Consider the following 22,991-nt stretch of genomic DNA (forward strand, 5'->3'; position numbering starts at 1 on the left):
GCCTCGCGGCCCTAGCGGCCGCACACGGCCACAGCGCCACCTACCGCTGCGGAGGAGAGGCGGGCGTCTGCGATCACCCGCGGTTCCCAGGCTTCTCCCGGCGGATCCCAGCCCAGGACAGGCGGGTACTGCTCTTCTCCTACAGCGGGCTCACCAAGGCGACACACACCCGTTCGGCGTTGGACTGTTTTACTCTCTTCCATTTCTGATGCGCCGAAATCCTCATTCTAGGGGATACGAAGATGATTCCAGTACTTACTATGGGCTTAACATAGCGCAAGTGCTGGCAGTAAAGTGACCGCCAGGACAGACTGGGTCCCTCAACAGAGTCCATCATCAAGTGGTGGGGGAGAAGACAGTACTGTCACAGATGTCGCTAGAGAAATGGGACTTTATGTTCAATTATTGAACATAACATGCATAAACATGCATTTATTTCACACTAATTGTTGAACTTCTATTTTGTGCAATTCGCTGAGGAGGTGACTGGGAAGCTGGATACGATGCAGGACCCAAAGACCATGAAGATACCAGCCCTTCCTTCAAAGGGCGTGTCTACAACCTGGTAGGGGAGTTATACAGACAGAGGGCCAATTTTATTACATGATTTTTCATAATAATGGAAGTACAGTACTAAACTTCAAGGGAGGTGATCTGGGCTCCAAAGAGGGAGTCATTATATTTACTGTTTGTAGACATGGCTAATGTTGGGCCACTGTGGGCCCATCTAAGCATGATGTTATTAGAAAGTAATTGAAGGGACGCCTGGGTGGCTCAGTTGGTTAGACGACTGCCTTCCGCTCAGGTCATGATCCTGGAGTCCCGGGAACGAGTCCCGCATCGGACTCCCAGCTCCATGGTGAGTCTGCGTCTCTCTCTGACCTTCTCCTCGTTCATGCTCTCTCTCACTGTTTCTCTCTCAAGTAAATAAATAAAATCTTTAAAAAAAAAAAAAAAGAAAAAGAAAGTAATTGAAAATCAACCTGAATCTTTTTTGGATTCTTGGAAAAAAGCAAAACAGACTTACACTCATTACATACATAAAAACTCCTTAACATCATCTTTCCCAATTTCTCTCTCTTTCCCTTGCTCACACTGCATTGCACAACAGTTGCTGCTGGCTCCCATTTTCTCTCAAAAAATTTCCATGAACTCTCTCAAATGTAGCCCATTTATGGTTCTACTCCTCATTCTCTTGAGTAACCCACTCTGCTTTTTACTTTGAATCTGTCCTCTAGTCTCGTTTCTCTTCCTCCTCCATTACTCCTAATTGAAGCTGGGGACTCTCTGACCAAGGAAAGGCTTCTTTGTATGGACAAGAGGAAGATGAGAATCTGTGAACAGTAAGGTGGTTTTTCTAATGGCTCATTTATAGTGTTTTTAATATTCCAGGAATTTAATATATATTATTTCCAATGCTCCACCATAAACATGATAGCGATCGGTGAAAGAATATAGTGTTGTTGTTGTTTTTTAGCTCCTTCTTACCTTTGAGTTCCTTTGGCATGTTATACAGAGTACAGAGATTTTAAAAATATAATACTGCTATAATTCAACAGGAAATTTCTTGTGTCCTGTAGATATCTCCCCCACTGGCAATGTACAAGGCACTTTCCAGATGGCACATGGGATCCCGTGGGAGGACAGAGAAACAGGAAAATGACCTGTAAAACTAATGAAGAAGGCCAGAGCTATTGGGAGCTCATCTGAATGGATTCCAGAAAGACTGGATCGGTCCTGGCCTTCTCAGAATATAACTTACAGTAACTCAATCGGAAGAATAACTAAATGCTTTATCCATCCTCTATACAAGTGTGATCTGCTAATAAATACATTTGCTTTCTAGCTATGGACCTATACCTTCTGCCAAATTTCTTAGACATGACTAAGCAATTACATCCCATTTTCCAGATGAGAAAAAACTGAGGCTAAGATAAGCCAGGAAATTTGCCTCAGGTCCCATAGTTAGAAAAAGTAGAAGCTGGGGCTTCAAACACAGGTGTTACAAACTTGAGAGCCTTTGATTTACTTAAAATATCACACAGCTTTTGGGGGAATGAGGGATAATTGAGAAGTGGCATTACAGTTGGATTTGGAAAGTGGACAGACCCCCACAGAGGAGCTGAAGAGGAAGAACATTCCAGACAGAGGGAACAGCCTGAGTAAAAGGAAAGGTGATCAGATATGGCAGCATAGACCACCTGTGACAGAGGGAAAACAAGGCTAGAAACGTACACTGGAGCTGGAGGCAAAGGGCCTTGAATGCCAAGGAAAGAAGTTTTATATTATTCTGCAGGCAAAGTTTTTTCTTTTTTCTTCTCTCCCTCCCTCCTCCATTCCTTCCTCTCTTTCTCCCCTCCTCCCTCTTTCTTCTTTTTTTAAGATGAATTTGTTGAGAGAGAGAGAGAGAGTGGGAGAGGGACAGAATCTTCAAATAGACTTCCTGGCTGAGCATGGAGCCGAATGGGGTTCGATCTCAGGATCCATGAGATCATGACCTGAGCTGAAACCAAAAGTCAGACACTCAACCAACTGAGACACTCAGGCACCCCCTACAGGCAAAGTTTTTGAACAAAGGAATAACATGAGCATGATAAAAGACAAAGCTTTAAATAATGATGGTCTAATAATAACAGTAACAGTATTTAATATTAATACTACTAATAATGATTCACTAGAGGAAGGATTTTTAACTTGAATAGCATTCAAAGACTTTAATTCGAAAGGCATCTTTGGTGCACCTGGGTGACTACATTGCTTAAGCATCTGCCTTTGGCTCAGGTCATGATCTCGAAATCCGAGGATTGAACCCCATGTTGGGCTCCTTGATTCTCCCTCACCCACCTGCTATTTCTCTCGCTCTCTCCCTCTCAAATGAATCAATAAAATCTTCAAAAAAAGGTCATCTTTAGGTACACTTGGACCGACTTGATCTGTATCCAAATTTAGTAGTATAAATGTTCTATACTTTTCATTGTTGTTGTGAGAAAAACCAAGAATTTCACATTGTATGTGAGAACATCAGCAAAAGAGACAACAGAAACCCAATCCACAAACTCAAGTGTTTGTTGTTGGAGTGGGCATAACCCTAGACTGGAAATGGAAGCATAGAGCTTTCATGTTTGAAGACATAGTCATTGTGATTATCCAACTATAGTAAGCAAAACAGGAAAAGATAGGGAAGAGGGTAAATATCCATTATAAGGGAGCTGGTTAAATAAAGTATGGCACATCCAGGCAATGGCCAACTATCCAGATATTTAGAAAGTGATATACAGCTGTATGTACTGATCTAGAAAAATGGCCACTATACAATATTAAGAGAATTTTAGAAGAATATATAGAATGTGAGAGCATGAGCATTAACAAGAAGATATATTGGCTGAACCACATGAAATTGTTGATATTCAGCAATTTCTAACCTATAAGAATGGCAATTTCAAGTGATTTAACTTACTACATATATATGCTTGAATATGTCTAGGGAAATTTCTGAAAAGTTTACACACTAAACTCTTCCTGGTGGTTACTTTATAATAGTATTAGTGAGTTGAAGCGGGGGGCATAAGAATTATTTTTCACCAGATAGCCTTGTTTTCTGATTTATTTGATTATAAAACTGCTCAACTAATCAACTCCCCTTTCTCTGATTCCACACTCGCCATTCAGTTCTGGATATAATTTTACCTACACAGAGAGAAAAGAGTGACCATGATTATCTTGTGCTCCAAACAGGTATATGTCTCACTGTAAAAAATATAAAGAGGATATATATATTTTTAAAGATTTTGAATCATGAAAACCAAGTAGCCATTCACTTTATTTACTTACCTACTTACTTAATAGTCTTGAGTTCTTTTATTTTTTTACACTTATCAACCATGAATTCATTGGGAATGGGCTCCAGCAGCTCAGTATCCTCTCCCCTGGTTCTCACAAAGTGTGGAGCAGGCTTAGCACTCTAGACAAACCCAAGGACCTTTCTCTTGGGGTTCCTTCTTTTCCAGATCACACACTTCAGGAGGCCATTTTGGTTCTTGGAGTACTTAATATGCTCAATATGTACATTAATTCTCAAGGCAAGAGTCTTGCCCTTGTTTGTTTACAACCATGTCAATAGCCATGCTGGGTAACACTGCAGACTCTTCAAGTCTTGCCATTGATAACATTTGTGGGGCATTCCTTTTTGAACAGTGCCATTCTCCTGATGTCTACAATATCACCTTTCTAATAGATTGGCATGTATGTGGCCCAAGGAACCACTCTGTGTCTTCTTAAAAGGCCTAGAGAACATAAAGTGGGTGCCTTTCCTCTTTCCCTTTGTGTTGGTCATTTTGGCAAATTACTGGAAGATGACGGTTCCGGGCGAAAGGGAGCCATTCACTTAAATTACATTTCCTTTTATAAACCTGTTGCTCAGTGCTATTATTAGGGCAGAGGCAGTGGAAGTTACCAAGTACTGTGAGTCAGAAAGGAAAATTCCTGATGTTCATTAGACCTTCAACCAAATCAATGCATGATAATTTTACTGTAACTCTCCTCTTGTTCCATCTCTATCGAGGTGACTCACAAGCTATAAAAGTTCTTCTCCAATTATTTCAGGTTGGCTTTTGTTAGCAATGAAAGAGAACAGCTTTAATTAAAAAAATTAACTTGCTTGAGGTATAGCTTACATGCAATAGAATTCACCAGTTTAAAATGTATAGTTTGTTGAGTTTTGATAAATGCATAGTCATGTAAGTACCACTACAGTCAAAATATAGAACATTTTCATTTCTCTAAAAAAAGTTCCCTTACACTTAGCTTTGTGTTTTTTAGAATTTCATATAAATGCAATCAAATAAGAAGTATCCTTTCATGTCTGATTTCTTCCACTTATCATGATACTTTTTGAGATTCTCCTGTTCTGTGCGTAGCAACAGTTGTTCCTTTTTATTGCTATGTAATATTCCACTCATTTATAAATCACAGTTCCCATCTTCATGGACACAGTGATGGCCATTTGGATTGTTTATAGTTTTTGCCTATTATGAATAAAGCTGCTATGAACATTCATATTAAAATGTTTGTGTGCACATATGTTTTCATTTTCTCTGAGTAAATACCTACCAGTGGGGTTGCTGGATTGAATTGTATGTTTAACTCCCAACTCTTTCCAAAATGGCATCCTGTATTGTTTTGCATTAATTACTGAGATCAATGGTGAGAGTTTCAGTTGTCCCATGTCCTCACCAACACTTGGTGTTGTCAAATTAAAAAAATTTAGCCATTCCAGGAGGTATGTAGTGATATCTCATTGTGGTTTATATTTGTGTTTCCTGAATGACTAATGTAGTTGTCCATCTTTTCAGGCACTTATTTTATTTATCTTCTTTGGTGAAGTTTTATTTCAAATCTTTTGCTTATTTAAAAAATTGGATTATTTGTCTGAATACCAATCCTTTGCCAGAATGTTTTGCAATATGCCCCCACCCCAATCTGTGGTCTGTCTTTTCATTTTATTAATGATTTCTTTCCAAGAACAAAGTTTAAATTTTTTTTTAAAAGTTTTATTTATTTATTTGAGAGAGAAAGAGAACATGAGCAGGGGGTTGGGGGAAGGGGAAGAGGGAGAGGGAGTGAGAGAATCCCAAGCAGACTTCCCACTGAGCATGGAGCCTGATGCAGGGCTCCATCCCAGGAAACTGAAATCATGACCTGAGCTGAAACCACAAGACTGATGCTTAATCAACTGAGCCACCCCAGTGCTCCTGTTCTGGTAGCTTTTTGTTTTGTAGGGTTTTTAGGAGTATCTCCACAGACTCTCATGTTGTCTGTGAATAAGGACAACTTGGCTTTCTTTCCAATCTTATGCCTTCTGTCTTTTTGACTATTGTACTACTAGGATCCCTAACACAATATTGAATAGAAGTGCTGAAAACTGACATCTTGGCTTATTCTTGAACCTAAGAGGAAAGTAAGTTGAATTTAAATTCTATTTAGGTTCAACACTGTACCAGGTCTACTTTGTACCTCACACCTTTTACAATACACAAAATGAGAGTACCTCTCATTTTACATCTAACACTTTCCTCATCCATGTACCAACCAATTCTTCCTGAATCCACTCTGAAGGGAATTTTTACCCCTGCACCATTTCATCAGGACTTCTGTTCAAGGTCACTCATATTTTCCATATTGCTTAATCAATGGTCATTTCTCAGCCCTCTTTTTTTTTTTTTTTTTTTTTTTGGACCTACCAGTGGCATTTGTCACAATGATCACTGTATTTTCCTCAAAAAAATTTCATCATTCTCCAGACTTCATGTTCATCTGACATCACATGTTCATTCTTAAGGCCATTTAGGGCAGGCTACGGTGGTGGCTCAGTCAGTTAAGCGTCTGACTCTTGATTTCAGCTCAGGTCATGATCTTAGGGTCTTGAGATCAAGCTCCACAACAGGCACTGTGCTGAGTGTGGAGTCTGCTTGTCCCCCTCCTTCCAGTCTTCCCCCTGCTCTCTTTCCCTCTCAAATAAGTAAATAAACAAATAAAATCTTAAAAAAAAGTAAAGGCCATTTAGTCTTTGCTGCTTATTTTTCTTTATCTCCTTCTCTATAAACATCAGGGCCTGGTTCTGATTCTTCTCCTCTCAGTCAATGATAATTTGATCTTTCCAATTGCTCAAATCAAAATCCTTAGAGATGTTTTAGCAGCTTCTCTCTCATTGCCTGGAACAGAGTAAAGGTTCAGTAAATGCTGAGTGAGTGAGTGAGTTTCCAATGACTGATAGAGGACATACATCTAACTGACATGCTCAAATAGATGCATTCACAGACTACTGCTCCTGGAAACAGTATTTCATATACTGAACAAACAGGGTGGGCTGGGGAGAAATGTCTATCAGCAGGGGATCTGCTAAGTAAATTATAGTTCATTTACACAATGACATACATACTATGCAGCCATACTACGTAGTGATATAAATTTGTATTTACTGAAGTGACAAATCATCCAGGATATTATGTAAAGCAAATAAATGACCCCCAAAGCATAACTTATTGAAGGGTGGGCACAGTTCATTTCTGTGGTATAAAATTATATTCATGTATCTAACGTGTCTTTCTAAAGCTAGATATGTAGGAATTATTTATCAATATATTAACCATAGTTTTATCTAGGTGGTAGGATTTCAAATAACACGTCTTCTTTGGTTTTTATATTTTTAGATATTTTATAGTCAACATGTAAGTTACACATAAATTGTCTCAGTCACTCATTTATTCAACACTATTGAACCTCCACTCAGTTTTAGACTCCCTAGACCCTAGAACATCCAATCACATTTTTTAAAAAGACTTGTTTAAGAGAGATCAACCATGAGCAGGAGGAGGGGAAGAGAGAGAGGAAGGGAGAGAATCTCAAGCAGACTCCCCTTTGAGCACAGAGCCCCAGGCAGGGCTCAATCTCATGACCTTGAGATCATGACCTGAGCTGAAACCAAGAGTGGGCTGCTTAACCGACTGAGCCACCCAGGTGCCCCAATCCCATTTCTTTCTTATCTGTTGTGTGCAACCTTATTTTAGGACTGTTTGAAGTTGACACCACCATCTACTTCTGACTTGGAGAGAACGACTTGAAGAAATAAGATAGTTTGTATTTGAAGGGCATGTCCGAGTATCTAGCACTTGGGGGATGGCTCTTTGAATATTAATTGCCTCCCATCTCCTCTTCAGAGAACCACTTTTGCTGCCCCACAGCTAAATAACACTGTATCACAGAGGCATCCTACAGGCAGGAGGGAAGGTCTATTGTCACAAACTGTCACTCTGGATACTTTTGCCTCTTTGCATCAGGTGCTGTTTGAAAGCTGAGGCCAGTAGGTGTTGAGTGAATATAAGTAAACTTGACTTTATCAGCTTTCTGAATACACTGTCATAATAAATATCATTTTACAAGGAGGAATCCTGGAGATCACAGAAGTACAGGATTTAGAACACCAGACCCCATTCCCAGTGCTCATGTCTCCTCTATGCTGATGCAGTACTTCTCGAAGATGTTCTGCAGGAGTGAATTGTAACGGGGGTGGTGTTTGGTGATGTGGTGGTTCTGTGCAGTTATTGAAGTCACAGAATGTCTTTGAAGTCCTCTATATTACTTAAAAAATTTGAATTTTGCATTTATTCCACCATTTATATACTTAAAAAAGCATCTTTCTTCAATGAAAACCATTTTTCTCTTTTAAGCAAAATTGATGCTTGAAGAAAGTAGATCTTTTTATCTGTGGCTTTGTATACTCTCCCCACTGTATACTCCAGGTTTCTGGGAATTCCCATTTGAAAAGCGCAGGCTCCCCTAGCATTGCTTTTACCCACACTTAAATAAGGACACTACTCTTGCACTTAGTTTAGATTTGCTTTCCTTTCTCTCTCTTTTTTTTTTTTTTTAAAGATTTTATTTATTTATTTGACAGAGAGAGATGACAAGTAGATGGAGAGAGAGGCAGGCAGAGAGAGAGAGAGGGAAGCAGGCTCCCTGCTGAGCAGAGAGCCCGATATGGGACTTGATCCCAGGACCCTGAGATCGTGACCCGAGCCGAAGGCAGCGGCTTAAACCACTGAGCCACCCAGGCGCCCCTCTCTCTTTTTTCTTCTTAAGATTTTATTTATTTATCTGACAGAGGGACAATGAGAGAAGGAACACAAGCAGGGGGAGTAGGAGAGGGAGAAGCAGGCTTCCCGATGAGCAGGGAGCCCATGCAAGCCTCAATCCCAGGACCCCAGGAACACAACCTGAGCCAAAGGCAGACACCCAACTACTGAGCCACCCAGGCGCCCCTATACTTAGCTTTCCAATAGCTTGAAATTACAGTGCAGAGCAGCGGCCTCAAGCTATAGTACTGGTAGAGGGGAGAGGGAGCTGTACTAGGACTTCCGCAGCAATTGACAGAAATTTCCCCAAGCTACCTAAGTTCAATGGAGGAAAAAAAAAAAGAAGCTAGAGACAGACTTCATTATAAGGATATGAAGAGTTCCCAAGCCTGGGGAAGATGAGTCAGAAAGCTGTCTGGCTTCAGCCTCTGCACATTACCAGCCCCCTCCCTAGGCCAGCACCTCAGGGTCCCCTGTGCACACAGCAAGAAAAACAGCTATCTGCGGCTCTGAGTTTACAGGTAGCACTTGCAGACATCTAAGAGATGGACGCACTATCTCTTGGTCCCACATTCCATGGGATATGATGGGATATGATGGTTGTTCCATTTGCTACATCCAAAAAAAGGGGGCATTTGTAGAACAGATAGGACCTCTTGGGGCCCATCCCTGACATGAGTTCTTCCCTAGAGAGCAGGTAAACTGGGTCGATACAAGGGCAAATCAGTGGCAAAGGCCTTTGGCCTTTTAATAGAATGTTCTAAGTTAGAATAGCAGAGATAGCTAGGGATCAAGTGAAGGATCGTTCTGTACGCTGCTTTGATGTAAATGGTCTAGTCAAACCTGACTGCAGATGCCCACGGTTTGTGGAAATATGTGTAGTTATGCCTTAATCTAACGTTTTTTTAAAAAACGTTTTGAGGTTTTATTTATTGAAGAAATCTCTACATTCCCATGTTGGGCTTGAACTCATGACCCCAGGATCAAGAGTCACCTGCTTTTCCAACTGAGCCAGCCATCATCATCTTGATTTTCTGTATTATCCCCCCCTGAATATTTCACGCAAATTTTAAAATGTAATTTAGGGCCTGTTAAACATAATTAAGGTAAGTCCTAATGAGAGCTCCTCCAGGGAATTCTGGAGGACTAGTTAAAAAATACCTGGTATCAGGGCACCTGGGTAGCTCCATCAATGAAACGGCTGACTTCTGATTTCAGCTCAGGGTCCTGGGATGGAGGCCTGCGTTAGGCTCCGCGCTCAGAGGGGAGTCTGCCCAAGACTCTCTCTCTCCCACTGTCCCACCACCCCCTCCCCCACCACACTTGCATGTGCTCTCTAAAACAAATCTTAAAAGGGTACCTGATATACACGAAGACAGGGCCATATCAGACGGCAACACTTCTGATTCATTGTATACTATATCAGCTTATCACCCTGTGTCAGTATATAAGCAGTTGAACGAAGAGGAACACACATTAATAGAACCGGTATTCCTCTTTAACACCTTTCACTGGTTCCAAATCCCTTTATATGAATTCCAAAATCCCTTTATATATTCAACCTTTCCAACATCACCTCAAGATGCCTACACATACCTACCTCCCCTTACTAATTGTTCTCAAACATTAAGTCACTGCCTATTAGTGGGGTTGTGAAATCAGTTTAGTGGGTTGCCACCAGTGTTTTCAGAGTGGAGGATAATAAAAGAGAAAAGAGAAGTGAGGCACTCAGCATCATTTCGTGAGATCTAAGTTCCCAGTATATACATGTGTGCATCAGCTCGTGCATGTGGCTACCAGATCCTGTGGTGAGATTGGATTTCTCTCTGTAGGTTATGACCTGGATGTTAACAACCACGGCCCCAGGGGTGGCCTCACCAATCTTACTGCTTGTGCTTACATCATTGCATGCATTGCACACGCACAGTATTTCCACTTGTATGCTTGGGAGACATTGATTTTCGGCTGAGTGCACTCAAGTACCACTTCCAGTGTGAACCCTTTGCTCATCTCCAGGTTATCAGCAGCTGGTTACACAAACCTTTTCATGGTCCTCATCTGGAAGCTTTGGAAAGGCCTGCCATGCTTTACTCGGTTTTATGCTGTCAGCGTTCAGCATGATCAACTTTGTTACTGCGGCTTTAAGCTCAATGAGCCGCTATTTAGTTTTTAAAAACATCTGAAACCTGAAATCGAGTCTCTTACAATGAAAGTTTTAAACACATTCTTCTAAAACTTGCTATTTAATTATAAGTTACTTTACTTACTGTAATTATATTCATTTTACATTAAGTAAAAAGAGCAGTGACAATAATTCATTCCCAAGAAAGCAGTCTAAGATGGCTGTTTTTATGATTTTTATTTGCTACCAATATTTTTATTGTAGGAAATACAAAAGGTATGACAAATATACAAACCATTCTCTTTTTGCTTCAATTTAGCTTGTGCATATGTGAAAACAATGAACTGGACAGTGATGTTTCAACACTAATTCTTAAAAAACAATGAATTCGATTACCCAACAATAAATACCTAAATTTGCATTCTAGCACCCAGTAAGACATCCAGTTTCCAAAGGATTTGTGATCTGCAACCCTCTAGATTTTCTGACATGTTACCTTTGCTATTGCAACAGAGTCAACATTGGCAGCTGTCCCTCTCCAAGTGAGTCCTAGAGTAAGGCGCATGCTAGAATGACTGCCCCTGACCTCGGGCAGTCCAGGTCATTTAAGCATCTTTGACTTGAGCTACTTTTTAGAACAGATTGCTAGTGATGGGGGATTTAATGTAAGTTTGGGTAGTCCTTGGATTATATATCTTACATGATACAAACAATCTACTTTTCTATTTTCCTCTTCAGGTGGGAAGAGTCTAGATAAACTGACCTGTATTTTTATCTACCTAAAGGGAAAAAAGCAAGATCATTTAGCTCAGGGTGCTATGAAGGGGGTAACTTTACATATAAGCTTTTTTTTTTTTTGTCCCTGGAGAGCTTTTTGTATGGAGGGTCGCTTGCCAGAGCAATAGAGCCCCTCCCATTCTGCTCCTATCTACACCCATGGCCACTTCTCTTTGGGGGCTAAATGATCTGGTACATAGGAAGGTCTCTGCTTTCAAAGAGCTGTGCATACCCCCATATGGGGAGAGCACAGGGTTTCTGTACCCTGTGAGAAAGGATACCCACGTGAACCCAACAGGCCAGTGTGGTAACTCTCAACCTTACCTACAGAGAGAAGAGCAGAAGCACTATCTATACCAAGCCATCGGCCAACATTCTCGTAAGACTGTGTTCCAGTGATTTCCATACCGCTCCTTTGACCTGCTCAATACAAAGCACCAAAACAGCATTCTGTAGCGATCTGAGCAAACGGAATGAGAGTCATTTTGCACCCTTGTAAGTTTGTACCCTGATATTAAAATAGCAGAATGAGTTTCAAGTACGAAGAAATACGGTAAAACTACAGCCTATAGATGGACAGAAAACAGCAGCCTGGAATGTGGTTTATAGTCTTGTTTCGTTTCTTTGTACCACAGCCAAAGTTGAATGCTCTGTAGGATGACTTGGTTTTGAAGTTAAGATGCACACAAACATGCCAGAGGGCATTTGGGATTGGTGCTGTGAGCACACTTCGTGCCCAGCCAAAGGTCAAGTAATAGTGGTGGCCAAGCCCGAGCAGGCACACCTGTGATGCCTGAAGCCTCCCTCTCATCGTGTCCCGGCCGCCCAAAGAGCGGCAGAAGAGGATAAAGAGCACCACACAGACAGGCCAGATGGGGGCAGGGAGCACCTCAGCGGGAGGGAGGGAGGATGCAGGGGACGGGAGGGCACTGGTTATCCTGGGCTGGTTCACACAGCCTAGATTAGTATCTGACATGCGCATGCACAATCTCTACATCTCCAGAACCGTGATTTCAAACACAGAAACCAACAGGTCAAATGTCCAAATTAAGATTTTTTTTTCTACATTTAACACATTTTCTATTATAAAAGTTAAAAAAAAAAAGCTTACTGGGTAGGACAGCCTTGCTGAAAACCTAGACTAAAGCTTTAACTAAGCCCTATGGGAATGCAGAAACACTACACTAATACACTTTACAGTGAAAACATGCACTGACACATCTCTGACATGGTAATCCTATAAAACCCTCTAGATCTAATCTGCACTCTACGGGAACCAATATTGTGCTTTTCTTAACACATACTGCTCTTCTATGCCAAACACTTGCCAATGAACCTTCAGATCAAAACCTAAAATAACCAGAAATGCCACAAGCTTCTGAGGTGTTGGGGACTGTTGGTTGTTAACACCCACTGCTGACGACTGTCAGTGCAGTCCTTGGGTTTGTTACCAGACTGAACTGCTTCTGTACAAAACCAAGTTGCTTGCAGCGCAGAAACTTGAATTTCTCCATCTGACACATTCTGGAAGCCCCAAGGCACAAGTTGACAGTTTGCTTCTACAGGAAACTCTCACACTGTTCTCCCTGTAACAGCTACTACCTGTTCCCACTACTGCACAGGACAACCATTGAGGGCACAAGCTCGCAGGGAGGAAGCTTCTCAAGGCCAGATATGAGAAGGCACCAGCCAGGCACCTGTCTCTGCCTGGCATCTTACTCTGATGGCCGTCTGGCCTAGTTCCCAGATTAAGGCAGTATTGGATGCTTTTCTATCTGGTTTTAATTTTTTTGCTGTATTTTCACACTATACTATACGTCTCTGACAAAAGAACTACAAAGTCATTTGCTTTATTCCTTTACATAATGGTAAAACACCTAGACACAAAAATACTACCCCTACAGACTTGAATTCTACTCATCATGTTAAAATGCATGCAGTGCTTTCGGGGCTTCGGCTAATTTTAATTTACTTAGCTCCATCAAGACCTGATAATGAACATTAGATGTGAAACCTAATGCCATTTCCTTTCAGCTGTATTCTCACAGGACTAGTGTGATTCAGAAATAAATAACATACATGAATAATAATAGAAATAATTTATGCAAGTGTAGAACAACTTGAAATAGAAATTCTCCACCTTGATAAGTGCTGATTTTAGGGGTAGTTGCTGCTATTCATCCCGAGTACTAACTAATATATTTACTATTGGTCATAGTAAAACACATGAATACAAAATAAGTGAGAAACTGTAATATTCACGTGGATGTTGTTGCAAACACAGGACCAAACTGAGAAGCTGTATAATGTACTTGGTAATGGGGGAGGGCAGTTCAAGAACTGTATTACTGCTGGGAACTATTTTCATTATGCAGACTTCAAGGTTAAATTAGAAGTTGCTGGTGATCACAGAAGTATTGCTAACTAATACATATTATTGCATTTCAAAAAAACTTAAGATTAGAAACTTTCAAGTACGATGGGTATCTTCAGGACTATAACCTAAGCATGTCAGCAGAATTTGGCCAGAAACCACAGAGCCTTAGAAATTAAGTAACTGTGTGTGGCTCTATGCTCACTCCTTAGTGCTACAGTAATAGGCCCTTAAATGCAATATGTAGTTATATGCCCCCTTTATCAAGGAAACCTGTATTTGACAATCCAAAGTCCTAAGGTAGAGGAGTTACTTGCTTGATGAAACAATTCATACACAAGGTCCTCTAAACAGGAAAATCTCCTACTATGTGAGATAATTGGTTTATTTACCCTTAGCTATTTGACACCCCCCCTCCAAAAAAGGGGAAAGTAGAAAGTAGAAACTAGAGAGTGAGGAGCTTTCGCCAAGACAGAAAATAAACAAATTTTCAAAACAAAACTTTTCCACGCATATCTTTTGCCACCATATATGTAGAATGATAGAAAATAAAAAAATAAAAAAATCTTTCTTGTAATTATACATCTTCTCTTAAAAAAAAAAAAAAAAAAAAAAAAAAAAAAAAAAAAAAAAAGCTGAGCTTAGCGCCTGAGAGATGCCCGGTACATGCTTCATACAGAGCGGCATCTCTTTATTATACTATTATTACTATACCCGAACTTTCAAAGAATTGTGTTGTACTTTATTTATGCACAGAAGACACCCGTTTGCTTCTAGGGACATTCTACTTCCTAGGACTGCAGAACAGATGCCTCTGAGACAGCAGCAGGGCACATGGACCGCCGACCGTACCCCGCCCGGTGTGTACTAGGTTTCAGGTCCCAGCCAGCTCCGCCCACTACCACTCCACTGCCAAAGGGGCGGGGTGACCGCGCGGCGTACCCTGGGGTGGGGGTGGGGGTGGGGGTGGGGTTCAGGTGGGCGTCTAGTGCTGACCACGAGCAAGTTGAGTTCAGACTGGCCCAACTGGTAACAAATTCGAGGTCTGAATTTGGCTTTCCATTTAGAGGCTTAAATTGGACTCTACTTTGGTGGGGTTTTGAGCAGACAGATAAGGCCGAGGAGTCTCCACAGAGCTCTGGCCAGCCCCTAGTGTGTGTGGTGTTTCGATTTAGAATGCATTAGTGAGACTTGCCTGCCGGCTACTCTGCAGGCAAGTTAAGCAAGCACTATGGAGTTTCCGCCCCGCAGGAGGAGTAAACTGCCTTTGTTTTACCGTGCTAAGGCAACTCTGAAAAGTACTATAACTGTCTTCCTCCTAAATTAACACTTACTGAGGAAAAGGATTTCTAAAATTACCTAAAATCATCTGGGGGATGATCAGTCTCTGAGTAGACCTGTGAATTAAAACATAGCAGTATATGGGTATATCTCTATATAGACACAGAGAGAAAGTTGTCAAAGAAATTCCCAAGTGGAGAAATGAAAGATTTATTATGCTCACATGCTTGGACAGGATTTTTACAAAATTGCACTTCTTGTGAATTTACACTTGTGATGAAATTACCATGCCTTTTAGTGTATAAGGGCTCTGTTTCAGCATGGCCAATTCTTCAGAAAAAAATCATTTTGTCTATTTAAATACCAATGTTACTTATTTTACTCACCTGATTTCTAAATGAGGATTTAAAATTTTAATCAATGTATAAAGACATCATGGTACGAAATGGGAAAACACCAGACGGGGGTACAGGTACTTTGGCTGAGGCCACAGGAGTTTTCCACTCCTAAGGAAACTATCCAGGTCACAGGTGAGTGTTGCCTTTTAACTATTAAGTCTATCTATCTTTGTAACTTCTGCACCTAGAAGAGTGAGGTAATTAGGTACCTCAAAAAAAATGCTTCTTGGAAAATAGGTCTTGGCTCTCTTTATGCACTTAAATGATCAAAATGGGTGTATTATTCACTCTCAAGTACAACTCCCCTTCAGACAATTGTTCAGAACCTAGCGAATAACTAAAATATCAAGGTCAATCATCCCCAAAAAACAAGTGCTAAGCAAGAGTAAAATATGTGCAGAAAAATAAAGTTAGAATGAAGTCTTGCGAAGTACCTCTTTAGCCTTACTCAGATTCCACCCTCCCCCCGAAAGTGCCACCTTGTGGAATATATTGGAATGAAACAAGAAAGCCCATGTCTTAGGTCAGTGTGAAATTTAAAACAGATATTTGCAAGAAAAATCGTTTCCCTTTCCTACCTTACAACCTTCAAATTGCTGTAATAGTCTTTAAGTAGATGCTTGGGGAAAAAAAAAAAAAAAAAGCCTGTATAAGTTTTCAAGAGGCTCTTGTTTTCTTCCTGAAGGCCCGAGCACCAGTATCAAAGGAAACATAAATATGTTGATGGAAGTTCATGCATTTATCTAAACTCCCTGGGAATGCTAAGAAATAGAAAACATATTGAAAAAGCTGATTCATACTTCATTAAGACAAACAAACAACTGAGAAAAAAAAAAAACACTTAAAATCAGACCCCTCCTCTTTCACATATCTGCTGTATACAAACATCAGAAGATAGAAAAGGCCAGAGGAAGCTTGTGGTTTATTTTCTGAAAAAGTACAAGTTAGAAATGCTTGAGATATAGGTATGTAACACAAAGAGGTTGAAAACTGCATGGATAAGAAATGAAAATGCTGTTTTCTTGTGCTTGTGGAGGAAAACACCACTGTTAATTGGCTGGGGGCTCACATTGCTGGACAGGCTTTTGGGTAGCCTCGAGAAGTTTCTCCACGGTGGGGAAGGAGCACATAGCTATGTTTCTAGTTATACATCTGAATTGTACTGGATGCACATGATTTGGGCTTCAGTTTTTCAAAAAAATCCTGGTGGCACAGGAAATGTGCCTTTTAAAAATTCAGTATGTATATGTATTTCTTACAACGAACACTCTTAGGCTTGTATAACAAGTGTAGCTTCTCATAGCTGCTTCCTCCCACAAACTAAGAAAGGAGTACAGGTAGTTTAGTTTCTTCAGGCTGATAACTGAAATGGCAACTGCTTTGGAATAGCTTTTCTGTAAGACATGTTTTAGAACATATCGATTTCATAGTTGCCAGGGGACTGTAATATAAATTCTTACAATATATTTGTTAATATCTATCCTTCAAAATATATCTAACTTTGAAACTACCCTTTTTTGAAAACCTTCACTTTTTTTCTGAATTTCCTCTATCCATTGTCCACTGTTTTAGGACTTTTAAGATTTTGAAATCATGTCACATCTTTATTTTTATAAAATAAAGACACTGTTTTAACATGTCACAATGTAAAACATGCATTCTTCTGAATTCTATCAATACCTCAGAATTTATAATGTTTCAACATTTTCTTTCCAAGGTAAATATTCTATAGTTTCTGTACTAACACAATTAAGTAATTACAGTGGCTTGTTAACTTTTACTCTTTCTTAGACCTGATGATGCAACAAAAGCCTGCTTTTGGAAAATGTTAGACACTCTCTTGTGTGCTTATCATACAAATAGTCCAGTTGTCACTTATAAGAAGCAATTATTTGAAGAGCAGAATTTTAATGTTTGTATTAGAAGCTTACATGATTTTAATTTCCATAAAGGAATGAGGATTACATTACTGACTTTAATAGGCACCACTTTTAAGAGAAGCAGCTGTAGTTAAAAGCTCAATTTTAATACATAATTGAAGGTTCACAATGTTTGGTACTATTTAGTTTTTTTTCCAAGATGGAGAGTACCGCATTCTGGAGTCATCAAAAAATAAAGATAAAATCTTTAGTAAGGGGTACAGATTCTCTTTATGATATCCCGTGCATTCTGAAATTTTCATTTTTACTTAAAACAAAAAGGTAGAGATTCTACTCTGAGGTAAATACTTTGAACAATTTTTCCATAAGACACAATGGGCTAAATGAAAAGTGTGCCATTCCTAGTGTGCGATTTCCTGAGACAAAATCATGAGAATACAGAGGGATAAAATGGCTCGGAGCTCTTGTCCAAAACAGGTTCTTTGCTTCTTAGGTTCCTGTCCACTTTAAAGGAGAGACAAAAGTGGGAGGTGCCAAGGCACTGGGTTCTTAAAAGCTCTTGGAAGCTATGTTTTTAAGGTTAGAAGATTAAGGCCTTATTTCCTTTGCCACATGATAGCTTATGATGCTGAAACGGACAGGTGTCTCTTTTATTCTTCAGTGGGACTGTTAGAATTCCAGCCCACACCACAGTTCCCACAGTGCCTGGACCACCAGAACAACTGTCACGTAGAAACCAGCAGCCACAGGCCAGCACCAGTTCTCTTATGAAATGTGAACGTGATTTTCAATCTGACCCCAGATTTTTCCTGTTATAAGAGGCTTCAGTATACCTCTGGGGCAGTGTGGCCTTTGCAGCTAACCATGCCTTCACTTTTGGCAAAGACCTTTGAAACCATATGTCCACAGAAGAATAAGCTGTATTCAGTCACGTCCTATGGTGCTATACTTGTCCAGGTGACCTAATGCTAAGGGTGCTTCTGTGGGATCTGCATTCGAGAACGGGTAGGCCAGATATACAAGACATAAAGCAGAGGGTAATCACTCAACTCCCAAGCAGTACGCATGGAAGAGCTGGGGTCAGACTCTTGAAAGTTCAGAAAGGCTGAGGTGCCTCCTCCTGCCTCTCCGAGGATAATCTGCAAGTATCCAATGCTGAAACTGTTTGTGCCTTTTTTTTTTTTTTAAATAAACACTACCAAGAAATGAACCAAAAGTATATGCTAGAAATAAAGTGGGGCTCTCTACTTGTTTAAAATTCTCAAGAATGCTGAAAAATTCCAGTTTAGAACAGCTGCATTTTTCTCGAGAGAACTTAGGAAAAACTTAAAAAAGCAGAGTCAAATTATATACACTCTGATCATGAATGTGAAACAAAAAGCATATGACGAATCAGTGCAGTGAGTTTTAAAACTCAAATGTCTAGGCCCCAGCAAAAATGTCTTGGTATTCTGACCTGCCGTCAAAGGAAAAGCAGAGCTCACTGTTCCAAGAGAGACATCGCCTCCTAACCCCCATGCTCTGGATTCGTTATATCTCAAGCATTTATAAGGGATAACAAAGCATAATCAATATTGTGAACAACGAAGAAAGCGTAAAACAGTCATATGGCCCATCTTCTCATTTTGTATCCGGTTTTAGACAAATCTTCCTGCCCTTCAAGTTACTGAGTTAGAAAAATGTTAAACAACGTATATATTAAAAAAGAGTAATTCCCACCCCAAAAAAGCTTTCCAGGAGAAAAGTCTCCTAATTTTTTTCTTGCTCAAGATGGTAGTATAGAAATACTGAGCTGTGAAGAATTCAGGAAGGCTTGACAACATATAAACATCATCTGGAACATTTTCTACTGAGGGAAGCAATGTTCATTTTTTGAAAACCCTAACTCTAAACATAGTCTAACTGTTGCACGCACTCAAATCACGAGTCAGAAAGCAAAGACAGCTAAACTTCCAGAAAGATGCTTAATCTCTGTGTCTTTGAGCACTAATCACATATAAGGCAGAGATGACACTGGGACATCAAGAACAGTAGAGAAAACGGCAAGAGAAAAAAGTAAAGCTGTTCACAATGCCCAGGTCAGGCTGGCTCTGCAGAGAGGAGGAGTAGGCACAAGGCACTAGGAACGAGCACAGCCTGGGGGATGGAGAAAAGATCATTTTAGAGAGTAAATATAGATTTCTAAACAACAGTTAAACAACAGTTAAAGACATTCCCTCTGATTCTGACAATATATTCTACAAAAATTGTAAAACACTAAGTAACTGTTTAAAGCAATCTATGTGCTGGTGATAAGAGAAGAACCAGTCCTCTACTCACTGCCTAGATAACAACAATGAATGCCAGGTAGGAAGATTGCATGAGAACGAGGACCTACTGGGGGGGCCCTGTTAGGATCGCGAAATCGGAGCCACAAAACACAATCTGAATCTAAGTATTCACAAAAGGGCCACTGAAAGCAAGCAAGCAGGAGGTGTTTGTGAAAAGTGTGGGCAATCTGTTATCAGTTATGTAATGGTAGTACTATATATTGGAGGTCTTGGGGGATAGATATGATGGACACTTTGCAAACAAGGCAGTGCATGGTAGAAAATGTACAGTGTAATGGGAAAACTTAAATGGTATTCCTGTCTCTGGTCAGAGAGAACTATTCTCCACACCAAGACAGCAAACAGTTTCTGACAAATTCCTAAAATCAAAAGCAAAATAAAGTAACAACAAAACCAAAGAAGGAAATAGATTTCAAATCAGGAAATAAAGGCTTTCTCTAATTTTTTTTTTTTGACAAATTTTACCTATTTGAGGTATACTCCCTAAATCTATAGCAAGTAAGAAAAAGCTTATAAGGGTATTTTTCAAAATAAACAATAAAAGCATATAAAACAAGTTAAAATGGACTTATACTGAGTAAATTCAGCTTTTTTGGAAGAGTAACTAGAATGTATGCTTTAAAAAAACAGGTCTCTTAAAAGATACCAGTATTTTTTTTTTCCTTTTGTTGTGTGTATAAAACCTCATCTAGATAGTGAACCTTTTAATGCTAGCAAACTTACTGCTTTTGACCATGAAATTCTGAGGACATGGGCTCAACTTTCTAATTCAAGAAGCCCATTCTGATAAATCACCTGTAGTCAACAGAAACCTGTTATTTATAGGTCGCTTTGAGTCTTTCAAATTCAATTCTTCTTGTTGTTTACAGAAAGTAACACTTTAAGAGAACAAGAATCACACACACACACACACATGCACGCACACACACACACTCTCACTCAAAAGTACCGAATCAGGCTGGGGCAGCTGCAGAGAGATTACATCATAACTCAGCTGTGCCTGGATTGCTCACTTCACACTGGCAGCATTCAAGGTTAGAAAAATGAAATGGCAGCACAATTGGTCAGCAGCTTCTCTTCTTCTGGAATTTTTCCAGGTTCTCGAAACAAACAGACAGACAAACAAACGAATGAACATAAAGCTGCAATCACTCTTGCATTGATGATTTCAAAACAATAAACTAAGCGGTTTCCATGGAGAAGCAGAGCCCGTCCAGAAGACGGCAACTAGAAGGTCCCCAGTCAGTGATCCTCAGCAGCTCTGCTGGGGCTTACTCAGGGTGAGGGAGGGGTGGCATCAGCCACCAAGGGTGTTCTCCGGGTGATCAGCACAAGGCAGCGGCGGGGGCCTTAGGCTGTGTTCATGTCTGAGCTGTTCTGGTTGGGTGGCAGACGGGCGTCCAGGTTCTCCTTGCGTCTCTCCAGGTCATGGAAGTATGGGTGAGACAGGGCACTGTAGGCTGATATTCTTTTGGCTGGATTGAATGTTAAGCACTTCTGTGATAAAGAAAGAATCATCGATTGATGTAAAACATGTCCATCTAAATAATATGTTTAGACAGTTACACATGTATTCACTACATGAATTAAGTGTGTCTAGAAAGAGAACGAGCATCTACTTCAAGGGACACTACAGGGCGCCTGGGGGGCTCAGTTGGTTGAACGGACAACTCTTGGTTTCGGCTTAGGTCATGATCTCATGGTGGTGAGACGGAGCCCTTCATTGGACTTCATGTGTAGGAGGGAGTCTGCTTGGGATTCTCTCCCCCCCGCCTCCTGCTCCTGCTCGCTCTCTCTTTCTCTCTCTAAAATAAATAAGGGGGTGCCCGGGTGGCTCAGTTGGTTTAAGTGTCTGCCTTTGGCTCAGGTCATGATCTCAGGGTTTTGGGATTGAGTCCCATATTGGGCTCCCTGCTCAGCGGTGAGTCTGATTCTCCTTCTCCCTCTGTGATCTCTCCTGCTTTTGCGCTCTCTCAGATAAAGTCTTAAAAAAAAAAAAAAAAACTAAAAAAAATAGGTCACTAAACAAAATGTATAGATACAGCCGTCTTATATATGACCTCAAGGTATAAACTGCCCTTCAGGAAAAGGCAACAGCTTTTAGGTTGCCTGTGGACTGTTACCTCCCCAGGCTTTCCCTTCAACCCACGCCGTATCCTTTAAAATATACTATTATTATTGTAGTATGTATACAACTTTATTTAGATAGTGATTTTTCTAATGCTAGCCAACTTAGTGCTACAGTCAGGACTAAGCTTTTAAACTTTTTACCCTCCCCAAGGTTTACTGATGAGTCAGGAGTGGAAGGGGGGTTACCTTGCTCAGGGGTAAAAGGCTAATTAATCATTAACAGTTTCTGACATATTTCTATAATCAAAACTAAACCAAACCAACAACAGAAGAAACAAAAAAGGAAATACATTTTAAACCAGGAAATAAAGATGTTCTCTATTACGGAGGGGGCAAGTAAGGGCCAACACCTAGGACCAACTTTTCTCAATCCACCAGCCAGCCACGGACTCTGCCCCAGGGCTGGACCATCCTCCAGGTTCAGTTCTGGTACTGAACTCTATTCCGGGCTGTCAGCCCAAGTGCAGGCAGAAGGTCAAAGCGGGGGAACGCCAACCTCTGGAGCAGCAATCTCTACTCCCCAACTGCCGATTCACCATCAAGCAGGCGGAGCGCTTCCCTAACCTCAGCTCCTTTTCCACTCCAATCCTGGGTGTCCTTCAAATCCTCTTCCTGTCTTTCCACCAACACCTCCACAGTACCTAGCAGGTGGCCAGCACTAGTGAAGGATGAGTCAGACCCACCCATCACCCAGGACACACAAGGAGCAGAAAAACCCTACCGGCTTCCCCATCCGTGTAATGCAGTGCACACTGCAGTGAGCTGGGGACCTGAAATGTCTATCAGTTTCAGTCCTATCTGTCATCTAAAGACTTCACATTACCATGGTTACGCTGACCTTGTCCATTTAACCTGGGTTTTTGCTCTCGAGGAGCTCAGAGTCTCAGTCAGGTCCTGACTAGATTAGGACCCTCTCTAACATTCTGTTGAACACTACTGACCTGGAAAATTCTATATATAATTCCAGGCAAATTTTTGGGTCTCCTGAAATCTTAATTAAGCTGGGCTCCCCACCAGTCTGTGGATGGCGGTTTCTCACGTCTCCTGAAAACAAAAGCGCCAAAGGGCA

At 40.7% G+C, this 22,991-nt stretch overlaps 1 protein-coding gene across 5 annotated transcripts in view; it reads right to left on the reverse strand.

The window, feature by feature from the left end:
• Positions 1-10,972: 10,972 nt before the first annotated feature.
• Positions 10,973-22,991, reverse strand: part of CDK6 (cyclin dependent kinase 6) — a 241,466-nt gene continuing 229,447 nt past the window's right edge. For all 5 annotated transcript variants that reach the window (XM_004776429.3, XM_013047832.2, XM_004776430.3 and 2 more), the window contains exon 8: positions 10,973-21,289. In XM_004776429.3, coding sequence (XP_004776486.2) covers positions 21,143-21,289 — 147 coding nt within the window. In that variant the 3' untranslated portion in view covers positions 10,973-21,142. The remainder of the gene's footprint in view (positions 21,290-22,991) is intronic.

This window comes from Mustela putorius, unplaced genomic scaffold (assembly GCF_011764305.1).
Source record: "Mustela putorius furo isolate JIRA1106 unplaced genomic scaffold, ASM1176430v1.1 tig00003845_pilon_pilon_pilon, whole genome shotgun sequence".
NCBI lineage: Eukaryota > Metazoa > Chordata > Mammalia > Carnivora > Mustelidae > Mustela > Mustela putorius.